The sequence below is a fragment of the Histomonas meleagridis genome (assembly GCF_020186115.1).
Source record: "Histomonas meleagridis strain 2922-C6/04-10x chromosome Unknown contig_24, whole genome shotgun sequence".
Classification (NCBI taxonomy): domain Eukaryota; phylum Parabasalia; order Tritrichomonadida; family Dientamoebidae; genus Histomonas; species Histomonas meleagridis.
The window spans coordinates 161,996-177,496 of NW_027150826.1; the positions used below are offsets into that span (position 1 = coordinate 161,996).

The 15,501-nt window shown below is 30.0% G+C and overlaps 5 protein-coding genes across 5 annotated transcripts; 3 read left to right on the forward strand and 2 right to left on the reverse strand.

Moving 5' to 3' along the window:
- Positions 1-908: 908 nt before the first annotated feature.
- Positions 909-2,039, reverse strand: GO595_003951 (uncharacterized protein; the record flags this gene model as incomplete). The annotated part of the gene is made up of 1 exon (XM_067917028.1): positions 909-2,039. The coding sequence occupies one exon, from the start codon at positions 2,037-2,039 to the stop codon at positions 909-911; it is 1,131 nt and encodes a 376-aa protein (XP_067775846.1).
- A 5,068-nt stretch (positions 2,040-7,107) lies between these two features.
- GO595_003952 (dihydropyrimidinase) lies at positions 7,108-8,544 on the forward strand (the record flags this gene model as incomplete). The annotated part of the gene is made up of 1 exon (XM_067917029.1): positions 7,108-8,544. The coding sequence occupies one exon, from the start codon at positions 7,108-7,110 to the stop codon at positions 8,542-8,544; it is 1,437 nt and encodes a 478-aa protein (XP_067775847.1).
- An 837-nt stretch (positions 8,545-9,381) lies between these two features.
- GO595_003953 (cupin domain-containing protein) lies at positions 9,382-9,666 on the forward strand (the record flags this gene model as incomplete). The annotated part of the gene is made up of 1 exon (XM_067917030.1): positions 9,382-9,666. One exon carries the CDS (start codon positions 9,382-9,384, stop codon positions 9,664-9,666), a length of 285 nt encoding a protein of 94 aa, XP_067775848.1.
- Positions 9,667-9,964: 298 nt separating this feature from the next.
- GO595_003954 (uncharacterized protein) lies at positions 9,965-12,061 on the reverse strand (the record flags this gene model as incomplete). The annotated part of the gene is made up of 1 exon (XM_067917031.1): positions 9,965-12,061. The coding sequence occupies one exon, from the start codon at positions 12,059-12,061 to the stop codon at positions 9,965-9,967; it is 2,097 nt and encodes a 698-aa protein (XP_067775849.1).
- Positions 12,062-12,770: 709 nt separating this feature from the next.
- GO595_003955 (uncharacterized protein) lies at positions 12,771-13,985 on the forward strand (the record flags this gene model as incomplete). Its single annotated transcript, XM_067917032.1, has 1 exon — positions 12,771-13,985. The coding sequence occupies one exon, from the start codon at positions 12,771-12,773 to the stop codon at positions 13,983-13,985; it is 1,215 nt and encodes a 404-aa protein (XP_067775850.1).
- Between the last annotated feature and the right edge of the window lie 1,516 nt (positions 13,986-15,501).

Here is a 15,501-nt window from a genome sequence, read left to right on the forward strand (position 1 = left end):
TCACCACTTTTTCTCTATGTATTTATCGGTTTCAACGAATAAAGTATTTAATCTAATCAATTCATATATAATAAAAAATGCTCAAAAAGAAGTAAGCTTCATAAAAAATTAAAGACTTGACTTATATTTTTTTTTAAAATATTACAATAAAAATTTATATTTCTCCAAAAATAATAACATTGATTAAGAGTAATTCGGAATAATGTGCTTTCAACTTTTTTAAATTCGGATTTCGATTTTATTTCTATGTTTTATTTAGTTATTTTAGACGCCATATTCCCGATCAGCATTTAAATATTCATCTGGAATGCTTTGGATCATCTGAGGTTGAGAAATGCTTGGAACAAATGTATCGATTCCAAAACCCAAGAAACTTTCCTTTTGTTCATATGATGGTGCTTCAACAGGGTTTAACCTTTTGACACTGCTTAAGTGATTAACTTCAGACATTTCAACAAAAAAATGAAGCGAGAAGAAGCAATAAATAAAGTTCACAAATTTTATCTCCGTATTCAAAAATTGAAAGTCGTATGACTGAATATTCAAACAAATTTTAAAAATTATGTAAAGTCTGACCTGAGCTCACCTTCCGCATTTCTAGCTAAATCAAAGTATCAAAAATACATGTACAACCGATGCACAAACTAATTAAGAGTCAAGTTAAAACTTTCTAACAAATCTGCAATTAACATATTTCATCTAATTTGTACCAAATGTTTTTATGATTTGCGCTTGTTTCACTATGAGCATTACTTAGTACTTATTGAACAATCAAAAGTAGATGATAATACTCATAAATAAAACAATGTTTTTTATGATTTTAATTTCAGCATTCTCTATATAAGATTCATGTTCCTTTGCGCATAAAACCAAAATACGAAACTCTTTTCTCAAACATTATTTTTTATTTACAAAATTGACAAACTTGGATGATCCCATAATATATCCACGCATTTATCATCCAGATTTGTAAATGCCAAAAAGCTGCATGCCGTAGCCCTCGTGTTTAACAGCACAGCCAACACTAAGAGCACAACAGTAGCGAACAAATAAAAATAAAAATTACCAATTGGCGAAATACAATGCACCAAACACACAGCAAGCACAATTGCTATCGCCAGCATAGGTAATGGTGACGCTAAATATATCGGATTTTCGGGTGTCGCATCGATATTATACAATTGGAAATCAGCTCGAGATGGAAATCGAGTGGTCTTCTCGGGGTCTTGAGCACGCGACCAACGCGAGTTTCGTTCTCTTTTGTTCTGGCGATCGCTTCCGATGATGTCAGCTTCATCATTCCAATCGGGTCGAGTCTTAAAGGGTTTTAGCTGCGGATCCGCAGACGCTTGGAACTCCGCAGATATTTCGGGGTCAGAAAAGAATTTTCGCATGCATGTGCCAAATGCGCCACATGATGGAGATAAGAATAAAAGCGATATAAAATAGAGAGCAATGTAAGCGAAGGGTGGGATAAATGGAATCCAGACCTTGTCAATGACGTTTTTGGAATATAAAGAAAATAATAATGAACTTGGGAAAATTGCAATTATTTCAAAGGTAAGGATTACTTTTTGGGATGGACGGGAGATAATTCCACAGATAAAGTCTAAAAAGACGCCAATAGAAGCGAGAATGGAAATGTCAAAATAATAATTTGGTGAATCTTCATTGATAATTATTATGACACCTATGACAAGAACTAAAGGCACTGGAGCATGTAATAAAAAGATTAGACCAAAACCTGTTTTGCATGAGGCGCGTTCAAATAAAGCACCAAAAAGATAACAAATTGTCAATAACAAATGAAGAACTATGACAATGATGATAGGAAGGAGTAATGTGGTTGTGTCAAATGGTGTACTGCCAATTGAATAAGGTGGATAAAGAAGAAATTCAATAAGAACGGCAAAAAGATAACAGAAGAAAATGATGGTCCTGGTTTGGTGAAGCGCACACATTGGAAGGCTGTGTGAAAGATAGTCCATAATTCTTTCGACATGGAATGTGTGGGTTGTCTGGAGATAATCCAGATTCATGTTTAAGAATTGAGAAGCTTTGTTCGAAGAGTAAACGGTTTATAATATTTTCCAAATGATTATTAACGCTGTGTTATTAGGAATATATAAAAATTTCATCAATACCTGATATAGTAATTCATATAGAAAATGTGTTCATGGCTTTATTCATATTTTTTTTTTCTGAATTACCCCCGGTTTTATTCATGAGTTTACTTAAGTCTCCATTATTATTAGCCCAAGGAATGAATGGATATTGTGATGTAGTATGAAAACTTCGATTCAAATAATACATTAATGTTGATGAAATGATTAATAAATAAAAGTTTATATTTTGTTTTCGTTCCATTTATTTTGGCTTTTTAATTAAATTTGTTTTATTTTGTAGGTAAGTTTTAATAATTCATATTAAAATGAAAAATTATTATAATTCAATAAGTCATATCGTATATATATCGTCAACCTGGGGTCACCCCGAAAATTGGGCATCATTAGATGTATGTGCTTAGATCGGTTCTCTATTTAAATATATTAAGTATCCACGAATTAAAAAAAAATTTAAAACCTCTACCCATTTATATAGCTATATGGTTAAAAAATTCCATGGGATTTCCATGATGGAAAAATTAAATTAAATTTGGTAAATTTTTCTAGAAAAATCTGATAAATTATTAAACAATGATTTCGATTGAAACCTTGGTGAATTTTAGAAGAAATAGAAAACATTAAACTCGAATTATCAACAAAGGTTCACACTTCTTAGGCAATTTATGCAAAACTTGCAGAGAACGTTAAATCACATTAACTTTTTGATTCTCTATTTCACTTTTTGATAATTTTACGTGGTTGTAAATTTAATGTAAACGGTTGTATTGAATATAAAATTTTACAACGCCTGCCAAAAATCATTTTTTTCAAATTTTTTCGAACGATCATTTTTACCTTAAAATGTCTATCGTTCTCTATCGTAAATAACGTATTTTTTTCGGGTATAGTTCAGTCTACCCATTTTTTTTGATATCTATCAAACTATTGATTTCTCTTGAACTATAAAAGTTTTTTGTTAGACATTTTCGTTGCAACATTTTAAAAACATTTTGATTTGTTACAATAAAATATCGTTAGATCATACCTATCATATGGATTATAAATACTTGAATTTTTTATTCAAAATCAAATGAGAAGATGAAAATAAACTCTTTTTCTATTTTTCATTATTTCATATAAATCATTCAACAAATATTTAAGGTTGAATTGAAGAAATCATTTATTTGTGTGAGCAAAATCATCATTTGAAGATGTGTATAAAAAGGCAATTGAATTCCATCGAAATGATGTCTTTAAATGGATTTATGAAGAAAAAAAAAATCAAAGCGATTATTATAAAAAATGAACTTTGTTATGTTGTTGCCAACACTTCTTTTGTTGGCGTTTTTCTTTATATTGTTTTCTGCGCACAATTGGTCTTAGGAGTGATTTTAATTATTAGCAATTTATGCTTCATTTCCATTTCTTAATAAAAATGAAGATTTGATGTTTATATAAAAAGTTTTTTAATTAGAATTTTCGTTAGTACTTTTTTCTCGTAGTAAATTTACTATTTCTGTGTATCCTTTTTGTTGTGCAATTTGAAGTGCTTCCAAATATTATTAAAACATATATAAAATTATTAAAACATATTTCAAATTATTCAAATGAATAGTTTTTGCTTTAACATCAATTCCTTTATCTAAAAGTAATTTTACGATTTCTATATTATTATTTCTAACTGCTATATGAAGTGCTGTTGCAAATGTTTAAAACATATTTCAAATTATTAAAACATATCCAAAATCATTCAAATGAATAGTTTTTGCATTAACATCAATTCCTTTATCTAAAAGTAATTTTACGATTTCTATATAATTACTTCTAACTGCTATATGAAGTGCTGTTTCAAATTATTAAAACATATTTTAAATTATTAAAACATATTTCAAATTATTCAAATGAATAGTTTTTGCATTAACATCAATTCCTTTATCTAAAAGTAATTTTACTATTTCTATATTATTATTTCTAACTGCTATATGAAGTGCTGTTTCAAATTATTAAAACATATTTCATATTATTCAAATGAATATTTTTTGCATTAACATCAATTCCTTTATCTAAAAGTAGTTTTACTATTTCTATATTATTATTATTATTAACTGCTATATGAAGTGCTGTTTCAAATTATTAAAACATATTTCATATTATCCAAATGAATATTTTTTGCATTAACATCAATTCCTTTATCTAAAAGTAGTTTTACTATTTCTATATTATTATTATTATTAACTGCTATATGAAGTGCTGTTGCAAATGTTTAAAACATATTTCAAATTATTAAAACATATATAAAATTATTAAAACATATTATAAATTATTAAAATGAATATTTTTTGTATTAACATCAATTCCTTTATCTAAAAGTAGTTTTACTATTTCTATATAATTACTTCTAACTGCAATATGAAGTGCTGTTTCAAATTATTAAAACATATTAAAAATTATTAAAACATATTCTAAATTATTAAAACATATATAAAATTATTCAAATGAACACTAATTGCATTAACATCAATTCCTTTTTGTTCTAAAACATATTTCACAAGTTCAACATTTCCTGATTCTGAAGCAAAAACTAAAATATTTTTTGGAATTTGATTATTTTGAAGGAAATATTTCAAGAGATATAAATTTCCATTTCTTGCTGATTCATTTATATTATAAGCATTAACATTAATTCCTTTTTTTTCAAAAAATGCTAAAATTTCATAATTATCTTTTTTAATACAAAAACTTATCAAATCATTAGTTTTATCTTCAGACATTTTCGGTATTGATTGTATTTTTTCTAATTTATTTTCATAAATGTATTTAAAGATATCATTTTGATGATATTCAATTGCTGCTTCATATGCACCTTCAAATGATGAATGATTCTGTTCACATAAATGAATGATTTCTTCATTTCCACCTACAATCGCATATTTACCCGTATTTAATACATTTGCATTATTCATAAGTAAATATTTTAAACATTTAACAGATCCGAAATATGCTGCATAATCAATTAATGTAACATCATCCTTATTAATGAATGAACATCTTTCATAAAGTGATGGTTCGATTGTTTGGTTAAAATCAAATTTTGTTTGTGATGATATTTCTTGAAGTTTTCCTATTTCATCATTTCGAATTATTGTCGCAATTTCATTTGGATTATTTCCTTCTTTAATTAATTCTTTGTGAAGTTCCCAATCATTCTTTGATAATTCTTCATAATTATCCAAAAAGTATTTTTCTATTGGATCATTTTCATTCGATCTAAATTGCATACTGGTTTGGTTTTGGTTTTCTTTTTCTGTTTTATAATGTGCAAAATATTTTGAATGAATATTTTTAGTGATGTTTTTATCAATTAAATTTTGTTCAATTAGTTTCTCGATTAAGTAATATGATCTTGTGTGTTCATTTGAGATATACGTTTGATAAAAATTGAAATTAGTTTAACGTTATTTTGATTAATTTCTTCTTCTTTCATTTCAAGTGTTTTTAAAAAATTTATGTAAATCTCAAATGCATGCTTTCGTGATGAAAATGCATTATAAATTATGTTACTTATAATAGTGTTAAATGTATAAGGAAAATTTGAGTCAAATAATTCCATTACTTTTTTAGCTGAAACCTGGGAGTTTTCTTCATTTAAACTGAATATAGTTTTCTCAAGCTCAATTAAGGATTTCAGACATGTTGACAAAGAATCCAATTTTTTCTCTCCTGTGTTTGGGGTTGTGGTACCAACATTAAGCATGTGATTTGTCATATAAAACGAAACAAACAAACTGCAACTTTCAATGTTGGCACTTTTCGGCCGTTATTATAATAAACGGTCTCTTAACGTACGATTTTTGAGCATATTTTAAATTAATTTGAACACCCAGTTTCCTGGTGGTCAAAATTGATTTCCAAATCCACCATCACATCCACAAAAATATTCAATTACCAAAGAAACAGAAGATTCAATTATTGAATTTATATCTGAAGAATACTTGAAACCTGGCATCTCAGCAAACAGACAACCAGTTCATGATGTTGCTATCAATGCATTCTTCATGAGACACTTTTCAGGTTGATAGGTTTTGGCCAAACAAACTTCGAAATATCCGAAAAGTGTCACACTCTACAAAATAAATCACCTGCACAACAAAAATATTGGGAAATATCAATAAAACTTGGAACTCGAACTAAAGTCTTGGCAAACAAAAGATTATTGAAAATGTTTCTCATTTTCTTGAGATCAATAAACAATAAATTAAAGTACTTTTTTAATTTTAATATGAGTATTTACTCTTACAATAGAGAAATTTTTAAAATGATCGGTTCTGCCTTCATCCACTCTTAAGCCTTAAGCCCAAAATGTCTGATTCGATTCAAAATGCTAAAATGAACGTTGAACCTTAAGCCCAAAATGTCAAATCGAATTGAAATCTTCACAAATTTTGGCAAAACGATCACTAGGATAACGGTCGTTTGCCAGTTGTTGTAATATGCCGATATGATAAATTTGAATAACAATAAAGTTGTAAATTTTTGAATAACAGATCCATAGTTTAATACATACAAATATTTGAGGCTCAAAATGGCAAAAATATATATGTGACCACTTCTTAAGAAGTCAGTAAATCGATGAGCAATTTGACTTAGTTATTGAGCTTAAGAATGAAAATTTCGTGGGCTCAAGGAGAAGCTATGTATTAAAATTTAAAGTATATTTATTTTCACTTTTTTATAAATAGGTAATTTAAATATTTTCCAAAACGCCAACGGCTTCAACCGTCGATTTAAATATTTTAAACATTAATACCGTATATCATTTTAGCATAGTGCTTTAAACCATTCAGAAAAATTATTAATTAAGCGGTTACATGTCAAAATACATTTATCATTCAGCACTTTTACGGTTTGGGGTGCCCTCATTCGAAAACGGTGTATTTGTTGTATTCAAAATTTTCACTATTCTGTTATTTTTTTGACAAAATGATTAGTGACTTCACTTTCGATGAAATCCCTTCTTCTCAAAAACGGCACAATCGTAAATGCTGATGAACAGTTTGTCGGAGATGTATTAATAGTTGATGGCAAGATCGCTGAGATCGGAACCGATCTTAAGTCGACAGATGCCGAAGAAATTGATTGCACAGGAAAGTTTGTGATTCCTGGCGGAATTGATCCCCACACCCACATTGAAATGCAGGGAGCCGTATTCCGTGTTACGGATGACTGGTATTCAGGCACAAGAGCCGCTGCAGCTGGTGGTACGACATGTGTATTAGATTTCGTTCCAGTCAACAAAGGCGACCATCCAAAGGAGTGTCTCTTACATTGGGAAAAACAAGCACAACAAGCAGTTATTGATTATTCCTTCCATATGTCAGTTGTCGATTGGAATCAAGAGTCCAAAGAATCTCTTGAAATGGCAATCGAACATGGAATCAACTCAGCAAAGGTATATCTCGCTTATAAGGGTAACCTTATGCTTGATTCACAGAAAGATTTTATCGAATTTTTCGAATTTGTAGGAAAACATGGAATGCTTCCACAAGTTCATTGTGAGGATGGTGAAATTGTCCCTTATCTTCAAAATAAGCTCTTCAATTCAGGCGAAACAACTCCAGCTGCACATCCTAAATCACGTCCAAGTTGGGTCGAAAGTGCTGCAGTTACTAATGCTGTTTCTCTTGCAGCAGCAGCTGATAGTCCAGTGTACATTGTTCATAATACATGTAAGGAATCACTCGAAGTTCTCGAAAATGCAGTCAATGGAAAATATCCCGTTATTCCAGAATGTACTATATCACATCTCGTGTTCACTGATGAACTTAATAGTAATCCTAACTTCGACATTGCAGCAGGCGCTGTTTTGTCACCACCATTAAGATCTGAAGCTGATCGCCAAGCACTTTGGAATGGATTACAAAAAGGTTTGTTAAAGACAATATGCACTGATCATTGCCCTTGGACATTAGAACAAAAACGAACCGGTCTTAATGACTTTAGGAAAATACCAAATGGCGTCCCAGCATTAGAAGAAAGAATGGTTTTAGCTTGGAGTTATGGTGTTAATAAGGGATTAATTTCTCCAATGGAATACGTGGCTGTAACTTCTACTAACGCGGCGAAGATTTTCGGATTATATCCTCGAAAAGGTGTTATAAGAGTTGGATCTGATGCTGATGTTGTTGTTGTTGATCCAAAGGCTAAAAGAGTTATCAAAAAAGAGGATCAAAAAGGTGCCGCCGACTATAACTTGTTTGAAGGAATTGAAGTTACCGGAATTCCAGTAATAACAATTTCTAATGGAAGATTAGTATGGAAATGTGAAGTTGAAAATGGTGTTGCAAATTATAAGAATGGTATGTTAACAGAAGAAAGAAAAGGTAAATTCATCCCAAGAAAGACATTTGTTCCTTACGTTTACGGAAGACAATGCCAATAAACAGCTTCATTTTCTAAATTTAAAATTTTAATTGAGTTTGATGTAGTGTTTGATGCTCATAAAAACGATAGCGGTAAATTGGAGAACGTTAAGTATGATTGAGGGATTATATGGTCAGTATATAAATATCGTCATAAAAATTAGACAAAAATTAATAAAAGTTTCGCTTAAAGTGACAATTTGATTGGTTTTATTGACTTTCGATAATATATTTGGAAACATTTAATTTTAATTTAAAATTGCTTTATATATTTTCAAAAAGATATTAAACATTTGATAAAGTTCTTTGTAATTACAAATGGATTATAATACATATACCAATTTTTCTAAAATTTATCGTCATTTTTTATAAAGAGAAAATTCATTCAATAGTATAATGTAAATACTATTATAATATTTTTATAACAACAAATTTATTAGTGAACACTTTCGTATATCTGTATGAATGGGGAAAAACATTTATGATAAAAAACATATTCAATGCAAAGACTTTCATTATATTTTTTCCAATTGGACATTATTAAATGTTCGAATATTTTGATATAAATGAGCCAAAATATTAGTTTTTCTGAAAACAAATAATATCTGGATAGAATACCATCATGAAAGACGATATTCTTGTATTTTGGTGTACAACATTTTCAGTATGCATCAATCGTTCTGCTCACAAAAACTTTTGTAAACTACACAAATCAAGGTGAGGTGAAGTGAAAATTTATCGCATTTTTGAAAAATGGATTTATCTTCATATTTATTCAAAATCTTTGAGAATCATATTGAAATTATATATCTCCCTTTTTTAAATAGCCATTGCAAAAATCACATCACTTTATTTTAATGTCCCTTAAAATAATCTCTGAAGGATCAAATTATTCTGCAATAAATGTTGGTCCAGCTTCTGAAATTGAAAAGTATGTATTAGAAGCTCATGGTGAGAAGATCCAAGGAAAAGTTTTCATTCAACAACCACTTCATTTAACTGGATCTGAAATATCATATACATCTATTCCACCTGGTGTACAACTTCCATTCTTCCATTCCCATAAGGAAAATGAAGAAGTATTCATTATTATCAAAGGAAAAGGTGAATTTCAAGTTGATGATACTGTTTTCCCTGATTGAAGAAGGTTCTGTTATTCGTACTGGCACTGGTGCAAGTCGCTGTTACAAGAACACAGGTACCGAACCACTTGTGATAATCTGCATCCAAACACTTGAATCCAAGGAGCCACTCAAGACTGGACACGATGCGGAGTTCCTTCAAACCACTCCAAGATTCTCTCAGTAAACAAAGTGAACACCAAATTCATTTTTAATTCCACCAAACATTAAAACTGTTCTCGTTACATATTAAATTATAGTTTGAGCGATGATAATTTAAATCATAAAATAACAAATAAACAAATATTTACTATTAAAATCAGTCGCTTTCCAACTCACTTTCATCATCCATAGCATTTTCCTCGTGCAGTCTTTTCAGCGCGTGATTATTTTCGATTTTTTCTACTGACACCAAATTCCCATTTTGGTTCATTTGGTTCAGCATTTGAGCTAACTCAGGCGTCAGCCCCAATTTATCGTTAATGAATTGTTCCTTTTCTCTTTTCTCAGCTTCCTCATCATAAACGTCGTTTTCATCGAATCCAACGATCAATGACACAAACGCTGTTTTATCCCTCATCGCAGTTAAGAAGAAATGTCGCACAATTTCTTCGAAAACTTCATTCAAATCCTTTATAGCATCAGAAGTATTCTCATTATTATTCACAGTTCCATCATTCCACAACTTATTAATCACATAAAAATAACTCAACTTAAACAAATGCGCAAGCCCATTCTTTTTCTTAATAAATTGCTTAAGAATACGCGTGATCGATATTATATCTTCTTCTTCAAGGATTTCGAAGTTTTGTAACACAATGAAAAAAGGTGTTAATGCGTTTTGACGTCGAATAATTCGTTTCACAATCATTTCAGAGTTAAACATTCGAATGTCTTCAATAATTCGATCATCAGCAATGTCGTCTGGATTCGCATCTTCGTCTCTTTGGGTGATGCTGACCTTCATTAAGTCGTTTTCTTGTGCTGTTATATATAATTGATGCAAATGATCAAGTGCAACTATGTTATCTTTGAGCATGGTCAACGTTTTCTTGGTTAAATTGGACTGCGACAAGTAATCAATTAAAAAGTTTTCGATGTCAGAACTATATTTGGAGACAACTTCAGATGCTAATTCTGATTGGCGCTCATGTCGGTCGTCACGTATGATGGCATTAAGGAAAAGGGACAACGAGGAGTAGTACCGGCATATCGTTTGTAAGGCAGAGATTGATGTAATGCCATCTATTAACATTTGATTGGAACTGATAAAAAACATTGCCATGGATTGAACATAACTTACAAATTCTGATGTGGCTAATGGTTTGACTTTAAGCTCAGCTCCATACTTTAATGAAAAATCAATGAAAAATCTTGCAGTATCACAAAATTGTAGTTGTTCATTGGCTGGGCAACTTTTATCATAGGCGGCAAAGGCATGTGGAATACCCAGTTCAAAGGCAAGAGGAAATACTGACATGGAAATTACTTTGGCTGCAGCTTGCTCAGCTTCTTTAGTAAATCGAGCTGTCTGTGAAGATTTCTCAATTGGGCGATTGCGCATTGGAAGATGTTTGCCTGAAGGAAGTGGTGCTTTTCCACTTAATGAAAGATTGATTGGCATTGTATAACCAGATTTCCCGTGACCAGTAACTGTCACAGATCCACCCCAATGTCCGTGTCTGGAACTAGAATGAATGACGTTTTTCTGTGAGTTTATGAAGTTCCTTAAGAATTTGGATGACGGTTTCTGCTCGGACGGTTTATCCGGCTCGTCACTTTTTTTAAGAGGAAGATATGGTACAAAAGTGCCATAGAAGATGCCAAGAAGAAGACGTGCAAATTTCATGGAACGATCACCAAATCTGATGAGTTTGAGGTTTTCAATGACATCAAAAAGATATGAGTCAATAAAAATTTGAACAATTCGTTCATGAACATCTGGGGATGAAGGAATAATGGCTATATTACGTATAAACGTCATTGCTAGTTCTGCTCGATTTAATAATTGTACTTCAGCACGAGGGTTTTCAATAATAGAGGCTGTATATTCAAGTACTTTGGCAAATATTTCTGGATGAAAACTAGCTTCGTTTTTGTATTGTTTTAAAATATCCATTTGTTTATCATATTCTTCGGCATTGGGAGAGGGTAAGTAAGTAACAGCTGTTAAAGCTTTTAATGCAACATAAGAAATAGGTTCACCAACTAATAGAAGTGGAATGAAGTCTCTCTTAAATACATCAAATTCATATACTTGTGAACAAACATTTTTTGCTGCTTCATCATCATGCCAAATAGAAAATGCAAGTTCATTAAGATTAAGTTGACAGTCATCACTAGGCACATACCCGTTTGGTGTATTATGACCTAAAGATGTACAGAGAGAACTTATCCTTTCAGATGTAGCTTGCATTTAATAAATGGCGCCACTGTTCCATTCCCTTTCCAATAAGCGCCTAAAAAAATGACAGTTATCATTTCATTGAAAAAAAGCGGCATTTTATTTTTTCTGAATTTCCACCTTTAAAACCAAAGAACCCATTATTGCATTACATTGATATCCTTTGTATTATTTGCTTTAAACCATAAACAAAACACACTTCATAAAATATTTTAAGAAAGTTATGCTTTGTGATAATAAAAATTGAATTGTTTTGCATTATTTCCATCTATAGAATTCCAATATGGAACAATGCATTTTTCCATAAAATCCGCAAAGTCAATCGAAATATTTTCTTTTCCTAGGTCATATATATAAAAGTCAATTTTTTTTTCTTTGATCCATTCTAATTCTCTTATCCAGTCTGCAAAAAAATTCCAATTCCAATATGTACTGTTCCAATCAGGTTCATTAAATTTGAAAGTTTTTCCCAAACTTTCAAAAGCAGCAAATTCATTTATCCAAGATGAAGCACAAATAATTGCAACAAAGGTATCTGGAGGTGCATCTATGCTCTGAGGGTTAAAGTCATCAAGTTTGGATATTTTACCTTTTTCCATATATTCCTCAAGTAAAATGTGACATTTTTTGAAAACGCTCTTTAGAACAAAAAAATCAGTTTTTTATTGATAGAAAAAAAAAATGACATTTTTATTTCCATTGAAATGATTTATCAACCAAAATGATCTCTCGGCCAATCACCAAGCTTGATGTTTATGATCTTGAAGCAAGTTGTATGATTCAGTTAGCCGTAGAATTTTCAAACAAGAATGTTATGTTCCAAGTTATTGATAATCTTCAAAAATCAATTATTGGTTTGCATCTCAAAACTGATGACAAAAGACTAATTTACACGCCTGAAGAAGTAAAGGTTGCCAAGATTCCCGACAATCTTCAAACACTTCAAGAAGCAACAGAATGGGTCGTAAAAAATAATACACCAAATTATAAAGATAGAATTGCTTCATTATCAGCAAGTGATAACAAAGTAGTGTTGAATATTAATCACGCGATGGCAGATGGTGGATACTTCAAGTATATTATTGATCATCTTTTTTATCCACCTTCCAAAACGCCATATTTCACTCGTCTTACAACTGATATATTTTCTTCACAAATATCCAGTTCTCCTGATACTGTCAAACTATGGCAATGTGATCCTAATTTAACACGAATACAATCCAAATCTAAACTTCCTAAAGTTCCCAGCTCTTACGCCAAATACCATACCTTCAGTTCTTCCACTTATGATTTTAAATGCTATAATCCTCGTACGCAGAAGTGTGATGGGCTTACTGAAACTTTTTGGCTTTCGCTCATTCTTTCAACCGCCGCTCACAACGGTTTTCTTGACAAAACCGTCGGGTGTTGCACGTGCGTTGATTTACGCCCTTATCTTTTGCCTCATGAGAACGATTTTTCCATTGGAAATTGTTTCTCTGAGATCACTGCAAGTACTCCTATTTCTTTAAATGCCACACTTAGAGATGTTGGAGCAAGAATGCGAGAAGACTTAATGAAACGTAATAAAAGAGGAGAAGCATTTGGCTTCTTAAAGAACATCGGTAAGCCAATGGTAGATCCAATTATTCCAGGAGTTGGATTGGAGATATCAAATGTTGGATTGATCAAAATCAAAAAACCAATCAAAGATGTTTGGATGTCATTATCTATGCAAGCTAAGTATACAGAAGATATTGTTTCTTTAATGGGATTCTCGGTCTTAGGAAATGGTCGAAATGATACGACAATCAGATTCAGGTATTGCGATTCAAAACTTGCTGACGACGAAACAAAATCAATCACTAACTCTATAGAATACTTCTTTAAGAATATTTCGCTCGATAAAACTGTTGGCGATGCATTGGATGAACTGAAATATGTTCAAAAGTTATAAATAAAAATTTAAATCTTTTAACATATTTGAGGTAATATATTAAATTCATTGCGCTATGTTATACCGAATATCATTTTGAAGATAAAAAATCATAAAAATTAAATTTTTAGCATAAATAAATTGTTTTCTCGGCCTGCATCACTTTGAATATTTTGAAATATTTTGGTAATTTCTTTTTGCAATCCCATGATAAAAGGCTGATTTAATTAAACTTTTCGGATAAATAAAACATTGTTTAAGTGGAAAATGTAATGTTTTGAATATATCTTCACAGAAAAATATTTGTTATTGCCCAATACATAATGTCGTAATGTTTGATGTTTTCTTTAGTATCTTGTTTCAAAAACGCTTTGTTTCATCTTTTCCATTTACAAAGAAAAATCATTTCCAATCAAACAAAACTTTCACAATCTTTTTTCAGCATGCAATTTTTTCACTTGACCAATTTCTTTGATGAAGATTTAAACAAACTTAAATATCAAAATTCATCATATTTTTTCTCTTTGAAGTTATCTATTTAATTATTTTTTCACAAAAAAGAAATACATTTACACAAAATTCTTTTAGTTTTATTTTTTTTTTTTTTACAGATTCATTTGAAATACAAACACTTTCTATAACTTCTGTTGATGAATATAATATAAAGGATAAATATAAATATAACAGTGAATCATTACATGTTATTATTTATTGACTATATTTTACTATTTATTTGTTATAATAAAAGTATACAATTGTTAATTTAAAAAATTTGGTAGCTTTAAAATGAATTGATCGCCTCTGTTTCTCTGTTACTAAAATTTTTAGAAAGACAGTGACATTCTCCAGCACACAACAAAAAATTCACATTCACTAGAATTTTGATTTAGACATTTGTTATCGAAAAATATGGTGTGATATAAAAAGAATTTTTAGTTTTTGGTCTTTAAACTGGTTTACAAAGTAATCTTTATGAACCAAAAGAAGCACTTAATCTAAAATGAAAAGTATATTAAAATATATTAAATTTATTTTGACTTATCAACATCAAATAGAATTATATTTAAAAAAAAATACTCACAAAACAAAGGAATTGTGAAAATAAAATTGCTAGAGTATGTATTTATATATTTAAAACAAATAATTAAATTTATGAGCATGCATTAAATATTTTCATGATCTGAAGCACTTATAACATTTTGAAATAATTCAATAATTTCTTTTTTACAATTTTCGGATGCTAGCATAAGAGCTGTAAAAAGAATTTCAAATAATTTCCAAATATTATTTTATATTTTCAAATTGTCAATGGATAAATTAAACAATATAAATAAACATTTTTAATGTTGATATTAATTCTTTTATGTTCAAGAAGTAATTTAACGATTTCTATGTATCCATTTTTAGATGCATAAATAAGTGCTGTATTAAAAAATTTGAATAATTTCCAAATATTATTTTGAAATATAAAATTATAAAAATAAATCCAAAATAAAACAAATAAATATCTTTAGCATTGATATTAATTCGTTTTTGT